Here is a 17,445-nt window from a genome sequence, read left to right on the forward strand (position 1 = left end):
TTTGCACAAATGATTTTTTTCAGTTTTTGAAATCTGCAGGGTTTTTTTTTTTAAATTATGCAAACAGTTCCTCCTCACTCAGAGTTTTTATTTTTCATCATATTCTTCTGTAAGGCAACATTGCCCTCTTGTGGCTTTATAAAAGGCATTGGTTTTGCTTTGAAATAACCTGTCCTCCTATAACTGGTTCAGACAGTATTTGTTTTAAAGGTTCCCTCTACAGCAGCAGAAGCATATAAATGAATCAAGTCACAAGGATCTGCATCTACCACAAATAAAAAAGAGGAAATAAGTGGATTCCTTCCATTTGTTTCATTTTCACTGTTTGACACTTATTGTGTTATATAAAACAAAGGAAATGAAAATAAGCACACTTCATTGGCCTGGCTGGAAAACTAGTCGTTACAGAGTCACTCTTTCTATTTTTATTTATTCAATTGATGGGGTACTCCCATTAGGTGCAGTAAACTAGGTAGAAATTCCTAATTGCATTATAGTCATTGAAGCATTACATCTACATTCGGTTTGTAATAAAATCAGTGCAGCATTAAATCTTGATTTTGAATGTTCAAAAAAATGCCCCCTCCCTTTTTTTGTTAAGGATAAGAGCATCTTTGATCTGCATATTACAAGTCCTTGAAAACCACTTTAAAAAGTAATATTAACACATTAAATTATGAGCTTATGAGACCACCAGCTCATATGCTTATGAGACCACCAGCTTTAAGTGGCAATTGAAATCTGCATCAAATGTCATAAACTATAAATATTCAAAGCCAATGCTTTAAAATGCACACAACACCTTTCAATAAGTAAATATATAGAGATACTTTTTTAATTGGACAATATTTTTTATCCATTTAGGATGAACAAGCTTTATTCTGATAACTACTCAGTAAGGCAGACAGGAGAGTCTAAATCCACTCAGCAGCTTCATGGTAAATCAAAATTAAAATTAAGACTCCTTGATTGAAAGCAATACCATTCTTTTCATTCAAGGCCTGTGAAATGTAGAACAGATGCTAAAACATTTGTCTGCTTTTACCTTCATCTGAAATGATAAGTAATGAGTTGTAGTCACTTTCAGGAAATCTGGATTTTATCTTTTTTCCCCTATGGCAATAGAAGTATAAAATTATTTTTAAAAATGGTAAATGTACATTTGTCACTTTACAAAAGAAAACTGCACAATCATAAATTTACTCAGTCAATTTTTATTATCACAGACCAGCATTACCATGAATTTACTTATTCACTTGGGTGCTTCTGCTTACCTACTTGGAGTGCCACAGTTCTTCTGAGCAAACATGTACTGTGTTAATGTAATTTACCTTCAGCACAGGAAACCTAGAACTCACTTCCATTTTAGGGCTTTGAGGAGTGTTTTATGTAAACAAGATCTGGAAGAACTCTGGAAGAACACCACTTTTAAATATACTGTATGTTTAGAAGATCCTTGTTGGATACGAAATTACCTCATTATATGACTAGTGCAGTAAACAGGTTTCTTTGCAAAAAGCCTGTGGGTCAAAATAGGGAACATGAAGGAGATAATGTCTAATATTGGGACAATTGCACCTACAGTATTTATCCTAAACAGAATTTTGAGGAAAATGCTTTCTTTGGGCATCATTCTCATCAAAATATAACATATAGCAGAACATATCATGACTTTAAGGGGGGAAAAACTTTTTTGAGCTCAACTTGAGGTTAGTACATGAATGGAAGACAACCAGGAAAATTAGGGCTATTAGATTATACTGAAAAGTAAGTTAAAAGACAACAATCCTGTAAGTATTGCAATTACAAACCACTTCTATATTGTGGGCAACAAAGCAATTTAGATGTATTGAAACAGATTGAAATAAAATAAGCTGAAAATGTATTGTGATAAGGAAGCCCAATTGTCCAATTTAATTTGTTCGATAACTGCTACTGAATCTAATGTAGAAAATATGCAAAACAACAACAAAAAACCAACCAGCCGTATAAACATAATTAGGAGAAAAGAAATGTACAAGTAATTTGAAAGCAAGCAATACTATATAAACCCTTGCTTGGGTAGAATCTGATTATTTATCAGTGAAATCATTTAACAAGGATCATGAAATCTGAAGTATCCATGTATATCTTCAGATAGTGGCAACATGATTATAAAAACTATTTCACATGTACACCAAATAGTGGAAAATGTACCAATATAAACCTGAGAAATGCATACGATAGAATGTTTTACACAATTGTTAGGACAATTTTGTAAAGAATATTTTGTATCTGTCAATTATGTGACATTAATTTAGACAATTGTATTTTAAGAAATATACATGAAAAAGACTGCAAAAATCTGAAGCTGAGTTATTTGGCCTGCAGAATGCATAGAACAGATTAAACATTGGAGTTGATGCGATTATGTGATACTGACCTAACTTAATCTATGCTATTTTAGTTTTAACTTTTAATAAATTTACTTTTAGCAAAAACTGACATTTAGCTTCAAAATATTTTAATTATTAAAAAAAGCAGTTCCTACCAGTTTTTAGGAAGTTGCTAAAAACAAATGAATCTGAGGGTATTTTCTTGATTTATTCATCACACCATTTTGATCTTTTTTGGGGGGGTAATTTATGCTACTTTATTGTGGCTGCCTTCTGATTGAACTTATATCTCTCTGCAATAAAGATATCATGCCAGCCATATGAATGTGGAAATGTCTTCAGATGGCGCTGGCTCAAGGCCTTGAAACAGAGATGACTACGGCCCCCTAGAGTCAGCAACAACTAGTGGAGAAAATCCACAGGCACTCCTTTCCTTCCTATAGTATAAGATTGCAAGAAGCTACATGCCGTACACAAATCTGTGTATTTCAAAACTTCAATATATATTCAGGAACAGTTCAAAAAAAATGTTAATATTCAAGCTATTACTTGAAGCCTGTCTTCACATATAAAATAACAAAACAAAAGGTTTTATACAAGGTACGTGGTCAAATAAGGCCATTATGTAAATCATAGTTGTTAAATAAGAAACTAGAGTTTGGTTTGTTTAAGGAGTGGACAACCATGCCAACAGCCCTTAAGATTCCTAGTCCCAACAGTTGGCAGCTGTTATCAGTAATAAATATTTTGATTTTGCTACACACAGCATCTTTGCTCTTCAATTTTCCCAGTAACATAATTTGCAATCATTTAATATCATTTAGAATTCTGAATTTCCCAATGTGGACAGATAATTTTGCAAAGAGGTACAATGTAATTGAAACAGGAAGCATGCCAGACATTTTTACTGGAATGATGATCAGAGATTTAACTTCGATTGAGTCTGAATTTTATTATTTTATTTTAAAATACAAATCCAAAAATGTGAAGTAAACTTATACACAAACAAAAAATGCTTCAGCAACTAAAAAAAAACAACATAATATTTATAACTCTTCTATTATCTGAACAAGTTTACAATAGGAAACACAAGAAATCATTCTTCAAGAAACAATTTATATAAATTTCTGGGAAAACCTTTGCACTCTGAAAATTGAGAAAGTATGAAAAACCAACACTAGAAGATAATTGTTTTTCAAAATATCTTAAACTTTATTTCAGCTAATAAAATACACTGGATGTGTCAATGCTTTCCACCACCGAATGTTCAGAATTACTGCAGTAGTTTCACTATATAAGCCTGCCATTTGTCAGTTTCTGTTGCTGTGATATAAGACTGGCATACTTTTCTAGTAATATATGTTATTTGTTAGTGTTACTTTTCTGAAAACCACTCTACATTATAACCCCTGAACATTTCCCCCAGTAGAATTTAATTTGATAATTGCAGGGGAGGAGGACATTATTCTGTATTTAAAAGAAAAAGCCCATGTATTTCACAGACTGCTCAAAATTTTTATAATACTATAAAGTGGACACGAGTAAAAGGACTTTTTGAATTATGTAGATGAAATGGTTGATTTCTATTAATTCTGAATGTGAGAACATATATATAGCAGTCATCTACTGAATCTGCTTTATGTATCTACAATAATAAACTGTATAGGAATCCTCTCCATAAGGAATGCTTTTAATTGGCCCCAGAGATTAGGTGTCCTCAAAAATTATAAGTCTTAAAGCATATTTTGAAGTTTCTTTCATTCACTTAAAGCTAGTAGAAAGATGCTCTAAAAAATTACCCCTTTAAATATTCAATAAAAATGCAGTTGGAATATTATAGTCAAGCAACATGAGTCCCCAAGCTTGCAAAGAGGAAAACTAATATCAAGCGTAAAAATGAAATGCATCTTCCCTTATCTGCAATAAATAAGGTACAGAATCAGTTAAAGTGCATTGCTGAACAAATCCTTGAATTCTATTATTACTGCTATGCAAAAAAGCAATACAAGATTGTTTTCATATGTTCTATTCTATAAAGGCGTAAATATAGTAGCTGAAATTACAATCTTTTATAAATGAAAGATGTTTTCTGTACCATTAAATTTAAAAATAAGTTACATACTTTTTCATAAATGCTGGAAAGTTAAGAAATCAATCATTGGCTGGTGTTAAAGAAAAGATTTTTTAGAAATGCTATAGTCAGTATGTTCTTTAAGGCTCAGAGAGAGAGAAAGAGACAGAGAAGCAATCATTTTTCTTGACATTTTTTGGCAAGACATATAAAAGAAAATTATCTGTCATTTCTAAATTTGAATGCATATATTACACTAAAGCTAGCTCATTCAATGTCCACTGCTATTGCACTTCTGTATTCCTTTGAACACACTTACTTCAACACAGTAACAATGATTTGCAATATAACCATGGTAAAATAAAATGTTCCAATTCAGTGACATGAAAAATGTCTGCTTGTTTAAAAACTTTCTTAAGAGAATGCAGACCATCCTTATTGTTATCTGAATACACTTTTATTCACTTATATAAAAATGTTATTAATTCTCATCAATACAAATTTGTCAGGGAACAAAAAGATTTATCATGCAAACTCTTAATTAATGCTATATACTGGTGTGAAACCCATTTCTAGTCAAGTTAAAACAATATAACCTGGGGGGGGGGAGAAAAGGCAACAAAATAGGATTTAAAATAGGAAACTACTGCTGAATCCAAGTCCTTGTAGCAAGTTATGTTTCGATTCATCACAGCTCTAAAGCCTTGTTGAAAGATTACTGTACTTAAGTAAATGCTACATTTCAAGGATTAAGAAAATATCAAGTAGGCATTATTATTTTACTTAAAAGCAAAGGTTATTTTTCTCTGTAGTATGTCAAGTAGGCTTTTAGAGATTCAGGGAGTGGTAGATTCATAATCTTTTCCCGCAATAAATTTGGTGGAGGTTCCTCTGTTTTCAAGACTTCATTTTGATCTTTTTCATCATCTTCTTTGTGGTCTTCCTCCATCTTTTCATCTTCTTCACTATCCAAAGGTTGAGGAATGAGTTGATTGCCAACAAACACATAGGTATTAATCCTGCGTCTACGACACCTTCTGCGTTTACGTTTTGGTGGAGGTTTCTGTGTAATACCTTTGGTTTGCATTTCATCATTTACATAGTTTCTAAGGGTGCGTCTAATGTAGATCCGAGCCAAATCCTGTAGATTCCTAACAGCACAGGGAGCTAGAAAGAGAAAAAAATGAATTAAATAAGTCATGGTACTTAAAATTACATTATAAAATATTTTGAAGTGAATCATCAAAAATATTGAACTAAATTTAAAATATATAAAAGCAGCAATCACTTTTCTGGCATGATTTCTTAATAACTTTGACAAAGGACCTTGGAAGGCAATGTTTTTTTGTAATTTCTTCCAATGGCTTCTTTTGCTCCTTGTATTTTATTAAACCAGACACCATCATGACCATTTTGAAACAGGAGTTTCCCTATATTCCAAATATTTTTAAATATGAGTACTACTTGGTGCTGTCTTGCAAGAAAAATAAGGACCCCTTATTTCAACTCTGAGCTACAAATATTCTCCTTTATTGGTATTTTAAAATATTTTTAAAACTTGTGTCCAATATAAAGAAGTTTGTAATAACATGGTTCATCAAACAAAAAATCTGAGATGACAGAACAGTGAACATATAGAAAACCACAATAAATCACATGTAACTTTAACAATGTTTAAAAATTTACACTTATCATTTATTTTAAATCATCACTTTTGCATACTCATTTACTTGCTATAAATTAATTCCATCCTGGCAGAAGGGGCATGCTACGGACTCCATCAGCCATGGAAATTTCAGCTGGTGGAGAACAGAAGAACTTTTTCTGCGATGGCTCCTGCCCTCTGGAGCATCATGCCCCTTGAGGTTAGATCCGCCTCCACTCTCTTGGCCTTCCATAAGAGTCTGAAAACTTTGCTCTTACATTTGGCTTGGGACCCTGTTTGGGTTGTCCCTTGCTGGAGATAATTAGTAGACTAAAAAGATCCCACCTCCTGTTCATGTATTTGTTTCTATTTTACCAAGTTTTTATTAACTTTTAATGCTTGTTTTTAATGTTTTAATATTTTATATTAACATTTTTATGATATTGTAAACTGCCAAGTCGCTTGATAGTGAGATGGGCAGCATATACTTTTAATACATAAGTAGACACATAGTTTGGCTTTCTAACTCAGAAAGAAATAGATTGACTGCAGGCAATAAACCAGAAGACTGTAAATTCTATTCATGCCTTAGGCATGAAAGTCGGCTGGATAACTTTGGGCCGGTCATTCTCTCTCAGCCCAACTTACCTCACAGGGTTGTTGTTGTGGGTAAAGTAGGAGAAGAAAAGGTATTAGGCCTGTTTACCTCACTGAGTTATTTATAAAAAAATAATAAAAACAAAATATAAATAAAATAAAGTTTATTCTGAAATTTTATTATTTTTACAAATAGAAATATGCAACAATATAGTACAGTAAGTTATACCACAATATGCCATCCATTAAACTATGTTTTAAGCAACTATATTTTATTTAATTCACATATCAAAGTGAATCAAATCCCAGTAACAATGAATTCATAAATTGTTTTAACCCAGAAACAGGTTAAATTTACATGGTGCACTACCCTCCCATATCAGCAACCCCTAACAACTTTTGTTAGCACATCAGCTAGGTTTAACATTAAGATTCTAAAAACAAAATCACAAAATGGAATCAGTAACAAGATGGATTATAAATATGGTATCCTAGTCTGCCAAAGTTGTTCAGCTTCAGGGAGAAAATATTGTAGACAATTATTAGGCTGAATGGGCGGAGTCCAATGGATCGTTTGCATAAATAGGAGACACATTTGTAAGATTACCAATTTCCTTCTAACAGGGAATTCTTGATAATATATATTATGCTCTTGTTCAGGATCTCAGAAATGTTTTGTAGTTAGGACTACTTATTGCTTAGAATGTGGCCAAATATATAGAGGAATTATTAAGTAAGTGTCGATATGATTTTTTCATTTATTCTTTTTCAAAAAGAATACATGCTTTTAGCTGCTTAAATTTACTTTTAGTCTATGCTAGTTGTACTACAAGGAAACACACAACAAATACTTACGCAGCCCCACACTATCGTTTTTGCTGGTGTCACTTTTGCTTGGCTGTACAAGTGGAGCAAATGATACAGCAAGGATGTTTTTGCTTTCCCAAGTATTCTGTCCAGTTCTCAGGATCTGGGTTAGCTATATAGAATCATTGAAAATTAATGATACAAATTTAAGCTATTACATCAATACTTGTATTTTGTATTTGTTTCTCATATAATGATCTTGTTCTGATAGACTGGGAAAAACTATAGCTTATAATTTATGCAAGTGAACTTGGGTAAAACTTAAGACTTGTGGGACCCATTTTGATAAAGGGTTGCAGGGTTCCAATAAACATTTTACTTCTTAAAAGCTCTTCATATAAATCCAAAATTTGGCCAAAAATCCTCGGTTTTCAGGGTTTTAGAAAGTGAATTGGATGTAGGCTTTGCGACTATTTTAGTCCATCCCACTTACCCCAAAAACCCCTTCAAATAAAAAAGGATTTTATTTAATTTTTGCTCCAACTGTTTGGCAATATGAAAGTATTAATGTCTTCAATTCTTTCTGCTTCTTTTTCCCTCAAAAGAAAAGACAGCTGCAAAAAAGTTGGCTGTAACTAGCCAATTTCAGACTTTATTTATGAAGCCGAATACCTATCATTGGCTAATAATACACTCATAATTGGATAGAGAAACATGCTAAAGTACCAATGATTATCTCTCCCACAATAAATGTCCTAACACCAGGAAAGATTATACTTGTTAACCCTTTTAGCCAAATTCCATCTGTGATTATAGTCACAAGGATCATCTTCTACAATTATAGACACGAACTTAGTAAGGCTACCCATCTTTTAAAAAGGGATATATTTTTGATACTTTCCAAATAATTTGAACTTTTAATTTCAATCAGTCCTAGCTATCATTTATAATACCTAGGAAATTGAGGAAATTGTAATCTAAAGTAAACAAAGGGTAATGTTTGCTTCTATCTAACTTAGAATTTGGGGGAAATCATAAACAATGAGTTGGTAACAGCCATGCTGCTATGTGTAATTATTCCTATCATGATCATCACAACTTTGTGATGATCTGTCAGTAGCCACAGATGGAATTAAGAACATATTAGTATAATTTTCGTCAGTATTTTCCTTCAATTTAAATTTAAAAAAAAATTAAATTGTTGAAATTTATTAGTGGAAAAGTATGGTTTACTATTGAGCTGTAAGTACTTAAAACCTAATTTGTAACTGAAGCAGCCGCAGTTTCATCTTTTTTTCTTTACAGTATTAGCTCATGAAAAAGTATCAACCCAGGTGACTACAATCTTTCCTCTCTTCTTCACCATAGTACACACATTAGGGAAAGAACCTACTGGATATAAGCAAAGTGGCAGCAATGTTTCCAGCTACTTCATCAAAGGCTTTTGTTTACAGCACTGGACAGTGCAGACGCATAGAGCTGTGTTATTCAGTTTGTGATGCTTGCCTCCCCAGTAACTGTCTCTATTTGCCTACTAATAAGTTTTGGGGACTCAACTGATAAGCCAGGTACAAATAAAAGGTTTAAAATATCTTAAACAAAGTATTCAAAATTACAAATTAGTAACATTTATTTTTAAACTGCAGTATTTCAGCATATTAACAGGCAGAAGTAAGAATCATTTAAGAAAAGGAATGGGCGATTTCAGTGTCTAAGAGAGTAGATAATTTAAATCCTGTTTTCCCAAGCTTTTTCTTTGGGAGAAGGGTTCATAGGTCACACAATATTGTATAATGGATTAATGCTGTCAAAATTATATTTGCAAATTCATTAAAAATCAACTACAGGTGGGCTAGTAGAACTGTCCTGAAAGATCAAACTGTTCAATTAGAACATTTCTTAAAGACAAAAGAGTTTTATTGTTGGTCCTTATTCTTCCATTTTACATTCTGTTTACAGTACTAAGGCAGCTGACAATAGAAAGATTAAGAATAATGTTATTTAAATGTGACAAACGAAATATAAATGTTCAAAGAAAAAAGGTTTAAATCACCTGATCTTCTATAGGCATAACCAAAATCCCTCCAATTTTCAATAAAATTTTCATGTAGTTTTCGTGGTCTTTTTGCACACCTGCTCCACAATAAATCCGGTCATACTGATGACTGTCTGAGGCTATCTGCAAGCAATTTCCAACTGCAAATGCAGGTTCACAAAATTCAAATCTGTGGATAACCAAACATTTCATTTTTTTTAAAAAAAGTAAAATTAGAAAAATATAAATATTGCTGAAACTGAAATATCTCTGCAATTAAATACACAACCAACATTTTTATGTTATATATCTTTATTTGATTAAAATGTAAAGTTGAACATGCTTTAGTATTGTTTCAATCTGCTATTTATTACTCAATATTTTGGAATTTAAATTAAAAAATATAAAATATGGATTTTTTTAAAAAAATAAGAAAATAAAGTACATTACAAAAATATATTGGCAAGCCTACAAAGAAAATCAGAGTGAAAAATATACACCTAAATGAACATCTGCAAGGAGAATATTCTGAATAAAAGGTATCATGACTCAGAAGGCACATCGCAAATGACTTCGGAATGACAATCTACCGATTTATGGCATCCACAGTAAGATCTCCCTAGGCAAATTTAGCAACCATGCAGGTTTATAACAGGGAAAATAATCTGCTAGATAACTCAGTGTGAAATTACTCAGTGCTTAATATGCCAATTACAAAGTATTTATCCCAGTAGCTAATATGCAAGCAGTACAGTTAGCTTTATTATATAAATAAGATGATTCTGGCCAGATCCTGCTTCAAAAACCTGATCTTACCTCCCAGGCTAGAACACAAATGTAGAGCATATTTTAACCATCATAATAGTTATCTTTGTCCAGGAAAAACTTTAGTAAGGCAACAAAAGCTAGACAATTACAAGCATCTTGTCCAAGCCTCAAATATTAAAATCATCTCATATTTTCGAACAGGCAGTACACTGAATATCTCACTAACTCTTATGTGAAAAGAAATATGCATGGTGTCATGAATCTAAATTATCTTATAGTAGGTGCTTTACAAAATTGTTACCACAAGCTACAGATGAAAGTGATATAATACTATTTCAAAAATTTCTTATAAGATTCAATATTCTTATTTTATTCTTTAGGAACACTGATGCAAGCAGTACATTCAAACATGATAGCATCCCCAGTATTAACACTTATACTGAAAGTCAGTTTTTAAAATCTCTTAAATAGGCTGCAAAACATTTTTTTTGTGACTGTAATAATTCTGAATGGTTGTAAACCGACCGGTCATTAAATGAGGACTATCTCATATTGTAACTGTATTATATTGGAAATATACAGAATACCCATATTTACCATGGATATAATTTAAAATTCAGCATTTTATATTTATTCATTTCAGTGTGAAGTCTGCTAAATTAAGGATACATTAAAGAGATGGTGATAAAGTGACATGTTTGCATCTGGTTGCATCTCCTTCTTTAGCTCAAGGAAATATTTTTCTGAAACTGCATAGTTCCTATGCAAGCCTAAGAAAAGCCATGGTTTCTTTAGAGAGTTGCTGTCTGGTATATAAAAAGCACTTATACTGGAATCAAACACTTTTCTTGCTTTGGATCCAAATAGTTGCACAGACATTCTTCCAACTGGAATGACTTCTTAGGGATTGTATTTAGTCCCTATTCTTTCAGATTTTATGAAATGGGTCAATTTAGACAGAATATTTCAATCTAAATGAGTTATTTCAACGATTCATATTTTATTTTCCCTGTTAGGAGTGGGCATGCTGCACTTCTAAACTGAGATCATAGAGGTGTTTGGAATGTGGGATGACTGATGTCTATGGAATTTCTCAGTAATCCAGGTGGTCATGGTTGTCCCAAAGGTGCTTTTTCAAGAAGCAACTGGACTTTCTGGTATTTCCTTGAAAATGTTTCGCTTCTCATCCAAGAAGCTTCTTCAGCTCTGACTGGATGGTGGGGAATGGAAGGCTAAAGGAATATTGGAAAAGCTCAGGAGAACAGAGAGGACTGCTGGTTTGAAAGAGGAGTCAAAGAGGCCATCTATGTCAAAACTGAACAGCCCTCTCTCAACAGAGGGGGAGGGATACAACATCTATCTATCTTCAGTCTACAACATAGTCCTTTCAATAGTTCCAAGTAGGCTCCACACCCATGCCTTGATGACACAGATAAACCTCTAGCTGGCCTTAATGACTTGCTGAAAGAATGCAAATGACCAGTTGTCTGCAAGGAGTATAAATCCTTCCATTCCCCATCATGCAGTCAGAGCTGAAGAAGATTCTTGGATGAGAAGTGAAACGTCTTCAAAGAAAAACCAGAAAGTCCAGTTGCCTCTTAAAAAAGCACCTTTGGAACTTGTCTGCAACAAAGCTGCTGCTTTTTCTCCACATACTTCTCTTCTGTAGACAGCAGTGTCCTGGAAAATGACAAGTTTGGTTTAAGGAACTGCAGATCTGCTCAGTACACAATTCTACATGGTATATGGCAGGGTTTTTTTTTTACTTCTGTGCATGCAGTGAAAAAACATTTTGCCATGCACAGGTAAACTAAGTAGCCCTGTTTCACAGAACATTTCCACAATGTGCCTAATGGCAAACAGTACAGATATCAGGTAATATATTTAGAATTTATATCAGAGAAGCAATATTAGTGCAAGAAATTTATCATGCATAAACCTCATTCAACCAGCTGTGCTGATGATTAAATTGGTTAATGCTATAATGTAAATCAATCTCTCACAATACAAAGGACAGATGTTAAGCAAATTAACTTGTCATATCCTCAGCAAACTTCTATTTTCTTTCATCAAAAGTTCAAAAGATTCAAAAGAGTAAAAAAAAAAAATGACACCTCAATACTGAAGATAAAGTTTCTTAATGGAGAACCATTGTTTGGTGTTATGGTATTTGGTGATTTTATTAGATTTAACAACTACAAATCTATATGAAGGATTGCCTCTAATATGACTCCATGTTTACCAGTCACATACATCAGGTGTTATCGGTCCCTAATCATGGTTGGAATCTTGCAACCCTTTTAAGATTTTTTACAATGCTTCTATTGGGAGTTGGATGCTACATATAGTCTCTGCATCAGAAAATTAATCTAGGAAAATACACTTATGTATTCAATGAAATACGTTGAGACATACTGAATTAATAGAAAATAATGATAGTCTCAGTGATTTGCTATAGGGAAGACAAAAGCCCAATTATAATACCATTAATACCAAAGTTATACCATTGAGTAAAACAGAGTGGCCCAACAATGAAACCAGACAAAAACCCAAGATAATGTATGGTAATGTAAGGGCACAAATTTATGCTCCAAAGGCTGTTTAGAAATGAGTGGATTCTCCTGAACCTTTTCTCCTGTTGTGTAGCTGCATCCAGCTTCCTATTTAACTGTGCACTGTTACAGACTATTCAGATGTACACTAAATGTTCTTTCGAAACCCCTGAAACTCCATTGGTAGTGGAAATGAACCATTGTACAAATCTGTAGTTATACAAATAAACCCAAGACACTAGACTGTTGTTTTTAAACATTCTTTTTCTTCATGATCAATGAAACCGTGTAGTTAGATATAGCATGAGGTTGGCTTTAAAATTCACACCAGTTAGTGCCACATAATGTGCCTTAGAACAATGTAATGGTCAAGACTAAAAGTTAATGCTAAAACATATGTATGTTTGTGTTACGATTGCAGATACAAAAAGTAACAAAATAAATGTATTTCAGCTTTTTATTTAATCTAGTGATCCACAGAAATGAAATGATTATTTAAAAGAAAATACTACTGGAGTAGAGTAAGAACTTTCATGTCCTATGTATTGACCTCCTTTATTTAAATAACTCATTAGAGCACAATCTTCTTTCAATCAAGTTGCTTGTTAGAACATGGTCAAAGATTGATAAAATGGATAAAACACATTGCAACCCAATCTGTGGCACAAAATAGACAAAAGAAAAAAAGAAAATAGTCAAATGAGCAATATGAAATACAGTTCAGAAAATTAGGCCAGATTTCTCAGATTCACAAATTCAGGAGAATCTTCCTTATATATAGGCAGATGCAAGTAAAATAATTACTTAGGAACTCCGGAAGCCAAAAAATGTCCTGTCCTTATGGCTAGCTACTGAGTAAATATAAGTTTACTCATATTTATATAAGTTCATTTCATAATTCAGTCAGAACACATCCATGTTTTTCCCACTTCTGCATATGAATCATTAAATATACTCCATTATTTTTTAAAAAATAATAGTAATCATATGGCCTTTGGAAATACTATAAAATGGATTGAAACAAATTTGGACAAGAATTCCTTCAAGACTTCTGGTATATGTGGAAAGGAAGGGAGGGAGGGAGGGAATTTATAGTATGATGATGAACCTGTAATTTGACAATGTTGATGTAAGAAATTTAACATTAAACATACAAGAGAGCACTGTCCTTATATATCTTTGTACTAATCTATATAAATTATCATCTGCTAGTAAGTAATCTGATGAGTGCTAATGCACTTCAAGGGCATATTACATTAATCTTGAATTCCCAGTATCTTCTATAATAAATAGAAACAAAATCTCATATAAAAGAATCATTAACTGAAGAGGTCATGTCAGGACTGATTAGGCTGAGGCTATCTGAAAAATTCTAAGAGCGCCATTACTTTTGGAATAAATTAGACCTTCTGATGGGTGATGATTTATGATGGTCTAATATATCATAAAGATAAGATTGAATTTACATACGTTTATAGAGTCTCTTCCCTTTATGCAGCAGGTATACATGTTCCATTGATCCACCACTGAAGGCTATATAAAACTTCAAAAAATATCATTTGTCTAACTTTGGGGCATTATGCTGACTCTGTAAACCACTTAAGAGGGCTGTAAAGCATTGTGAAGCGGTATGTAAATCTAAGTGCTATTGCTAAGACAGAATTGCAGCAGTTTGTTGCAGCAGGAATTAAGCTTTCCTCTTCTGCCATTTTAAATTGTTTTTCACAGTTATAACTTTTGTGGATTACAATGGTTTCAATTTTTTTTTGTTTATTTTAGATTATACAGTAAGGATGTATAAGGGATGTACAGTAAGGGCTCTTTTTAAAATATGCTGTCTTCAGAGCCAAATAATAGTTTTCTCCAAGGTGTATCATATTTTAAGATTTTCAGGTTAGCAAGGCATGAGAATTTTATCATCAGATACTTTCTTGTGCTATATAAATATATTTCTAACTATTCTAAGCAAAATGAAAACTGCCTTGATATAACTCATTTAAATAAAATTATCATATTTCTTGTTTGCTATTTTTCCTAGTTCTTAATAAGTCATAGCATTTTTAAGAGAAAATAACTTGATTGTAACTGTATTCTGAATATAATACTGTAACAAACTATATACCGTATTTGTATAGGACACACTTTCCCGCCTCCCCCCCAAAAGTGGATGGAAAGATCTGTGTGTCTTATACAGCGAATGTTGCCGAAGCCGCTCCCACTCGCCAACCCCCACCTTTTGGCCTCTGTCTCCCAGCAATTTACCTCCTTGCAGCAAACAGCCTGGTCAGCTTCAGCACAGTCTGATTTAGCGCAAGCAGCTGATTAGCGGTTGGATCGGCCTCCTGGAATACCACCTATCAGCTGTTCCAGGCTGCTGGGATCGCAACCGCCCATCAGCACTGGCCATTGTTGCTGCCGCCTATTGCCACATCCATGTGCCCCTTTTTCGGCCTCCGCATGTCCCGTTTTTGGCCTGTTCCAGGCGATGGGGATAGGTGGCAGCAGCAGCAATCCCTGCTGCCTGGAACGGGCCAAAAACGGGACATGTGGAGGCCAAAAATGGGATGCACAGAAGCCAAAAATGGGGCACTTGGAGTCGGCGATAGGCAGCAGCAGTGATGGGCGGTGATGGGAGGCGACAATCCCCGCAGCCTGGAACAGCTGATAGGCGATATTCCGGAAGGCCGATCCAACCACCAATCAGTTGCTTGTGCTAAATCAGGCTGTGCTGAAGCTGACCAGTTTGCTGTTTGCTGCAAGGAGGTAAATTGCTGGGAGGCAGAGGCAGATTTTTTTCCCCTTTGTTTTCCTTCCCAAAAGCTAGGTGCATCTTATACTTCAGAGTGTCTTATAGTCTGAAAAATACGGTAATAATTGTAAATGACAAGTTCAGGTTTAAAGAAAAAAAATATCAGCAAAGCAGGTGGCAACAATGACTTAATGGTCAGTATATTGGCATATCATAATGATAGTGCTAAACCATAATTTTAAAGAACAAAGTTTAAATTACCTTAAACTGGACCAGTTATTACTTTCTTCAGTATTTTTTAAAATGATAAAATAGGAAAGCGATAACCTTTTATACTACTTTAATAGTTTATATAGTAAATATTATTTATTAGATTTATGTTCCATTTTTCTTCAGGGGAGTTCACAATGCTACCCTTCATTTTTCCTGAAAAAGGAAATTATAATTCGTCTAAATTATCCTGTGAGTATATGTAGTTGAGGATGAAATGTATTGAAATTCCAAAGTCCTTAATTATTAATTATTCATATAGCTCTTAATGGAACGTATGGCATAAATGTGGTAATAAAATTATAGTTATATTTGGATACAGATGCATTAAGTACTATATAGATTCTGTAAAGATTACCTTCAGTCTTGGTAAAAATTACATTTCATATCAAAACATGCAAATCTATATTGGCACTACATTCATCTGAAGTTAGTTTTTTAAATGTTTTCCAAACTATTTTGTCTTACACAAGTGTAAAATAAATATTTATCAAACTTTCAAATGGGTATATTTAAAGCTGTTATTACTGATGCAGTTAGAAGAGTTTTAAGTAATTACTTTTGAAAACACCAAAATTTATTGCTTGCCAATTAGCTGTATTTCCATATTTAATCTGTATTGATTGCATTCTGTAGAGCTTTGTCTTGAAAACTGAGCACTCTTTCTTTCAGTATGTTAGCAGAGCCTAATATTTGGCAAGGATCCATCAATGTCATGAGCCAAGAAAACTCTCTTAACCAGAGGAAAGGTTTCACAAGGGTTGGTGTTTTGGGGGGGGTTTTTTGGCCAAAAAGAGCCAGCAAAAATAGTGAGAAAGCACAAGAGCATTGGTAATAGAAGTTTATGGTAACTGTGGTAAAATTTTGCACATGAAATAATTATCAGGAAGAACTTTAATTTTATTGTGTTCAGTGATTAAAGCCACAGCATATTTAGCCATACAGTACACAGTAATGTGTTTGTTGATTGCAGAGATTTGTTATACGGACAAAGTATTTTTTAATCCTGATTTCAATTTTGGCAACCGGATGAAGCAAATGCAATAGATACAATTTTGTTTTACAGGATCCTTAATTATTCTGCTGTTCTTTTTTTACCTGGATAGAGACTTCGTCAAAACTTCTAAGTTCAATGTGCTTGCAAAGCATGATGTAAATATAGTATTCACCCAAAGTGTCTGCTAAGAGAATCTCAAATCTTTCCAACCAAAGCAACATGAAAATTATTCCAAGGATTATGTTTTGCTTGCTTTTATAATAAGTAAATTTATCATGGTTCTCATTTCAATAGCAGAAGCTTCCAAATCTGAAAACTGTAGATTTCTACTTTTTTTTCTTCAAATAACCAATTATCTGTAAAATGACATTTATACAAGTGGAAATTGGATAAAAGGCCTTTCTTTTTGTTGTGGGTCAGCAGAAGTTACTTTTCTAGTCTTCACTGTATTAATAGAACTAAAACATACTATTGTTTTATTCCTGGGAGGCTGAATAAGTGGACTTTCTTTCCTTCTGCAGATATTAGTGATTAAAAATATTATCTTATTAGTAATACTGTTTCCAGTAGTAATACTAC

General features: G+C 33.2%; 1 protein-coding gene across 7 annotated transcripts in view; it reads right to left on the reverse strand.

Annotated features, from left to right (window-relative positions):
• Positions 1 to 3,307: 3,307 nt before the first annotated feature.
• Positions 3,308 to 17,445, reverse strand: part of PCMTD1 (protein-L-isoaspartate (D-aspartate) O-methyltransferase domain containing 1) — a 43,422-nt gene continuing 29,284 nt past the window's right edge. For all 7 annotated transcript variants that reach the window (XM_034429756.3, XM_087890550.1, XM_034429759.2 and 4 more), the window contains 3 exons: positions 9,549 to 9,720; positions 7,544 to 7,667; positions 3,308 to 5,613 (listed from right to left, as the gene is read on the reverse strand). In XM_034429756.3, coding sequence (XP_034285647.1) covers positions 5,243 to 5,613; positions 7,544 to 7,667; positions 9,549 to 9,720 — 667 coding nt within the window. In that variant the 3' untranslated portion in view covers positions 3,308 to 5,242. The remainder of the gene's footprint in view (positions 5,614 to 7,543; positions 7,668 to 9,548; positions 9,721 to 17,445) is intronic.

This window comes from Pantherophis guttatus, chromosome 3 (assembly GCF_059756535.1).
Source record: "Pantherophis guttatus breed Tessera chromosome 3, ASM5975653v1, whole genome shotgun sequence".
Taxonomy (NCBI): Eukaryota; Metazoa; Chordata; class Lepidosauria; order Squamata; family Colubridae; genus Pantherophis; species Pantherophis guttatus.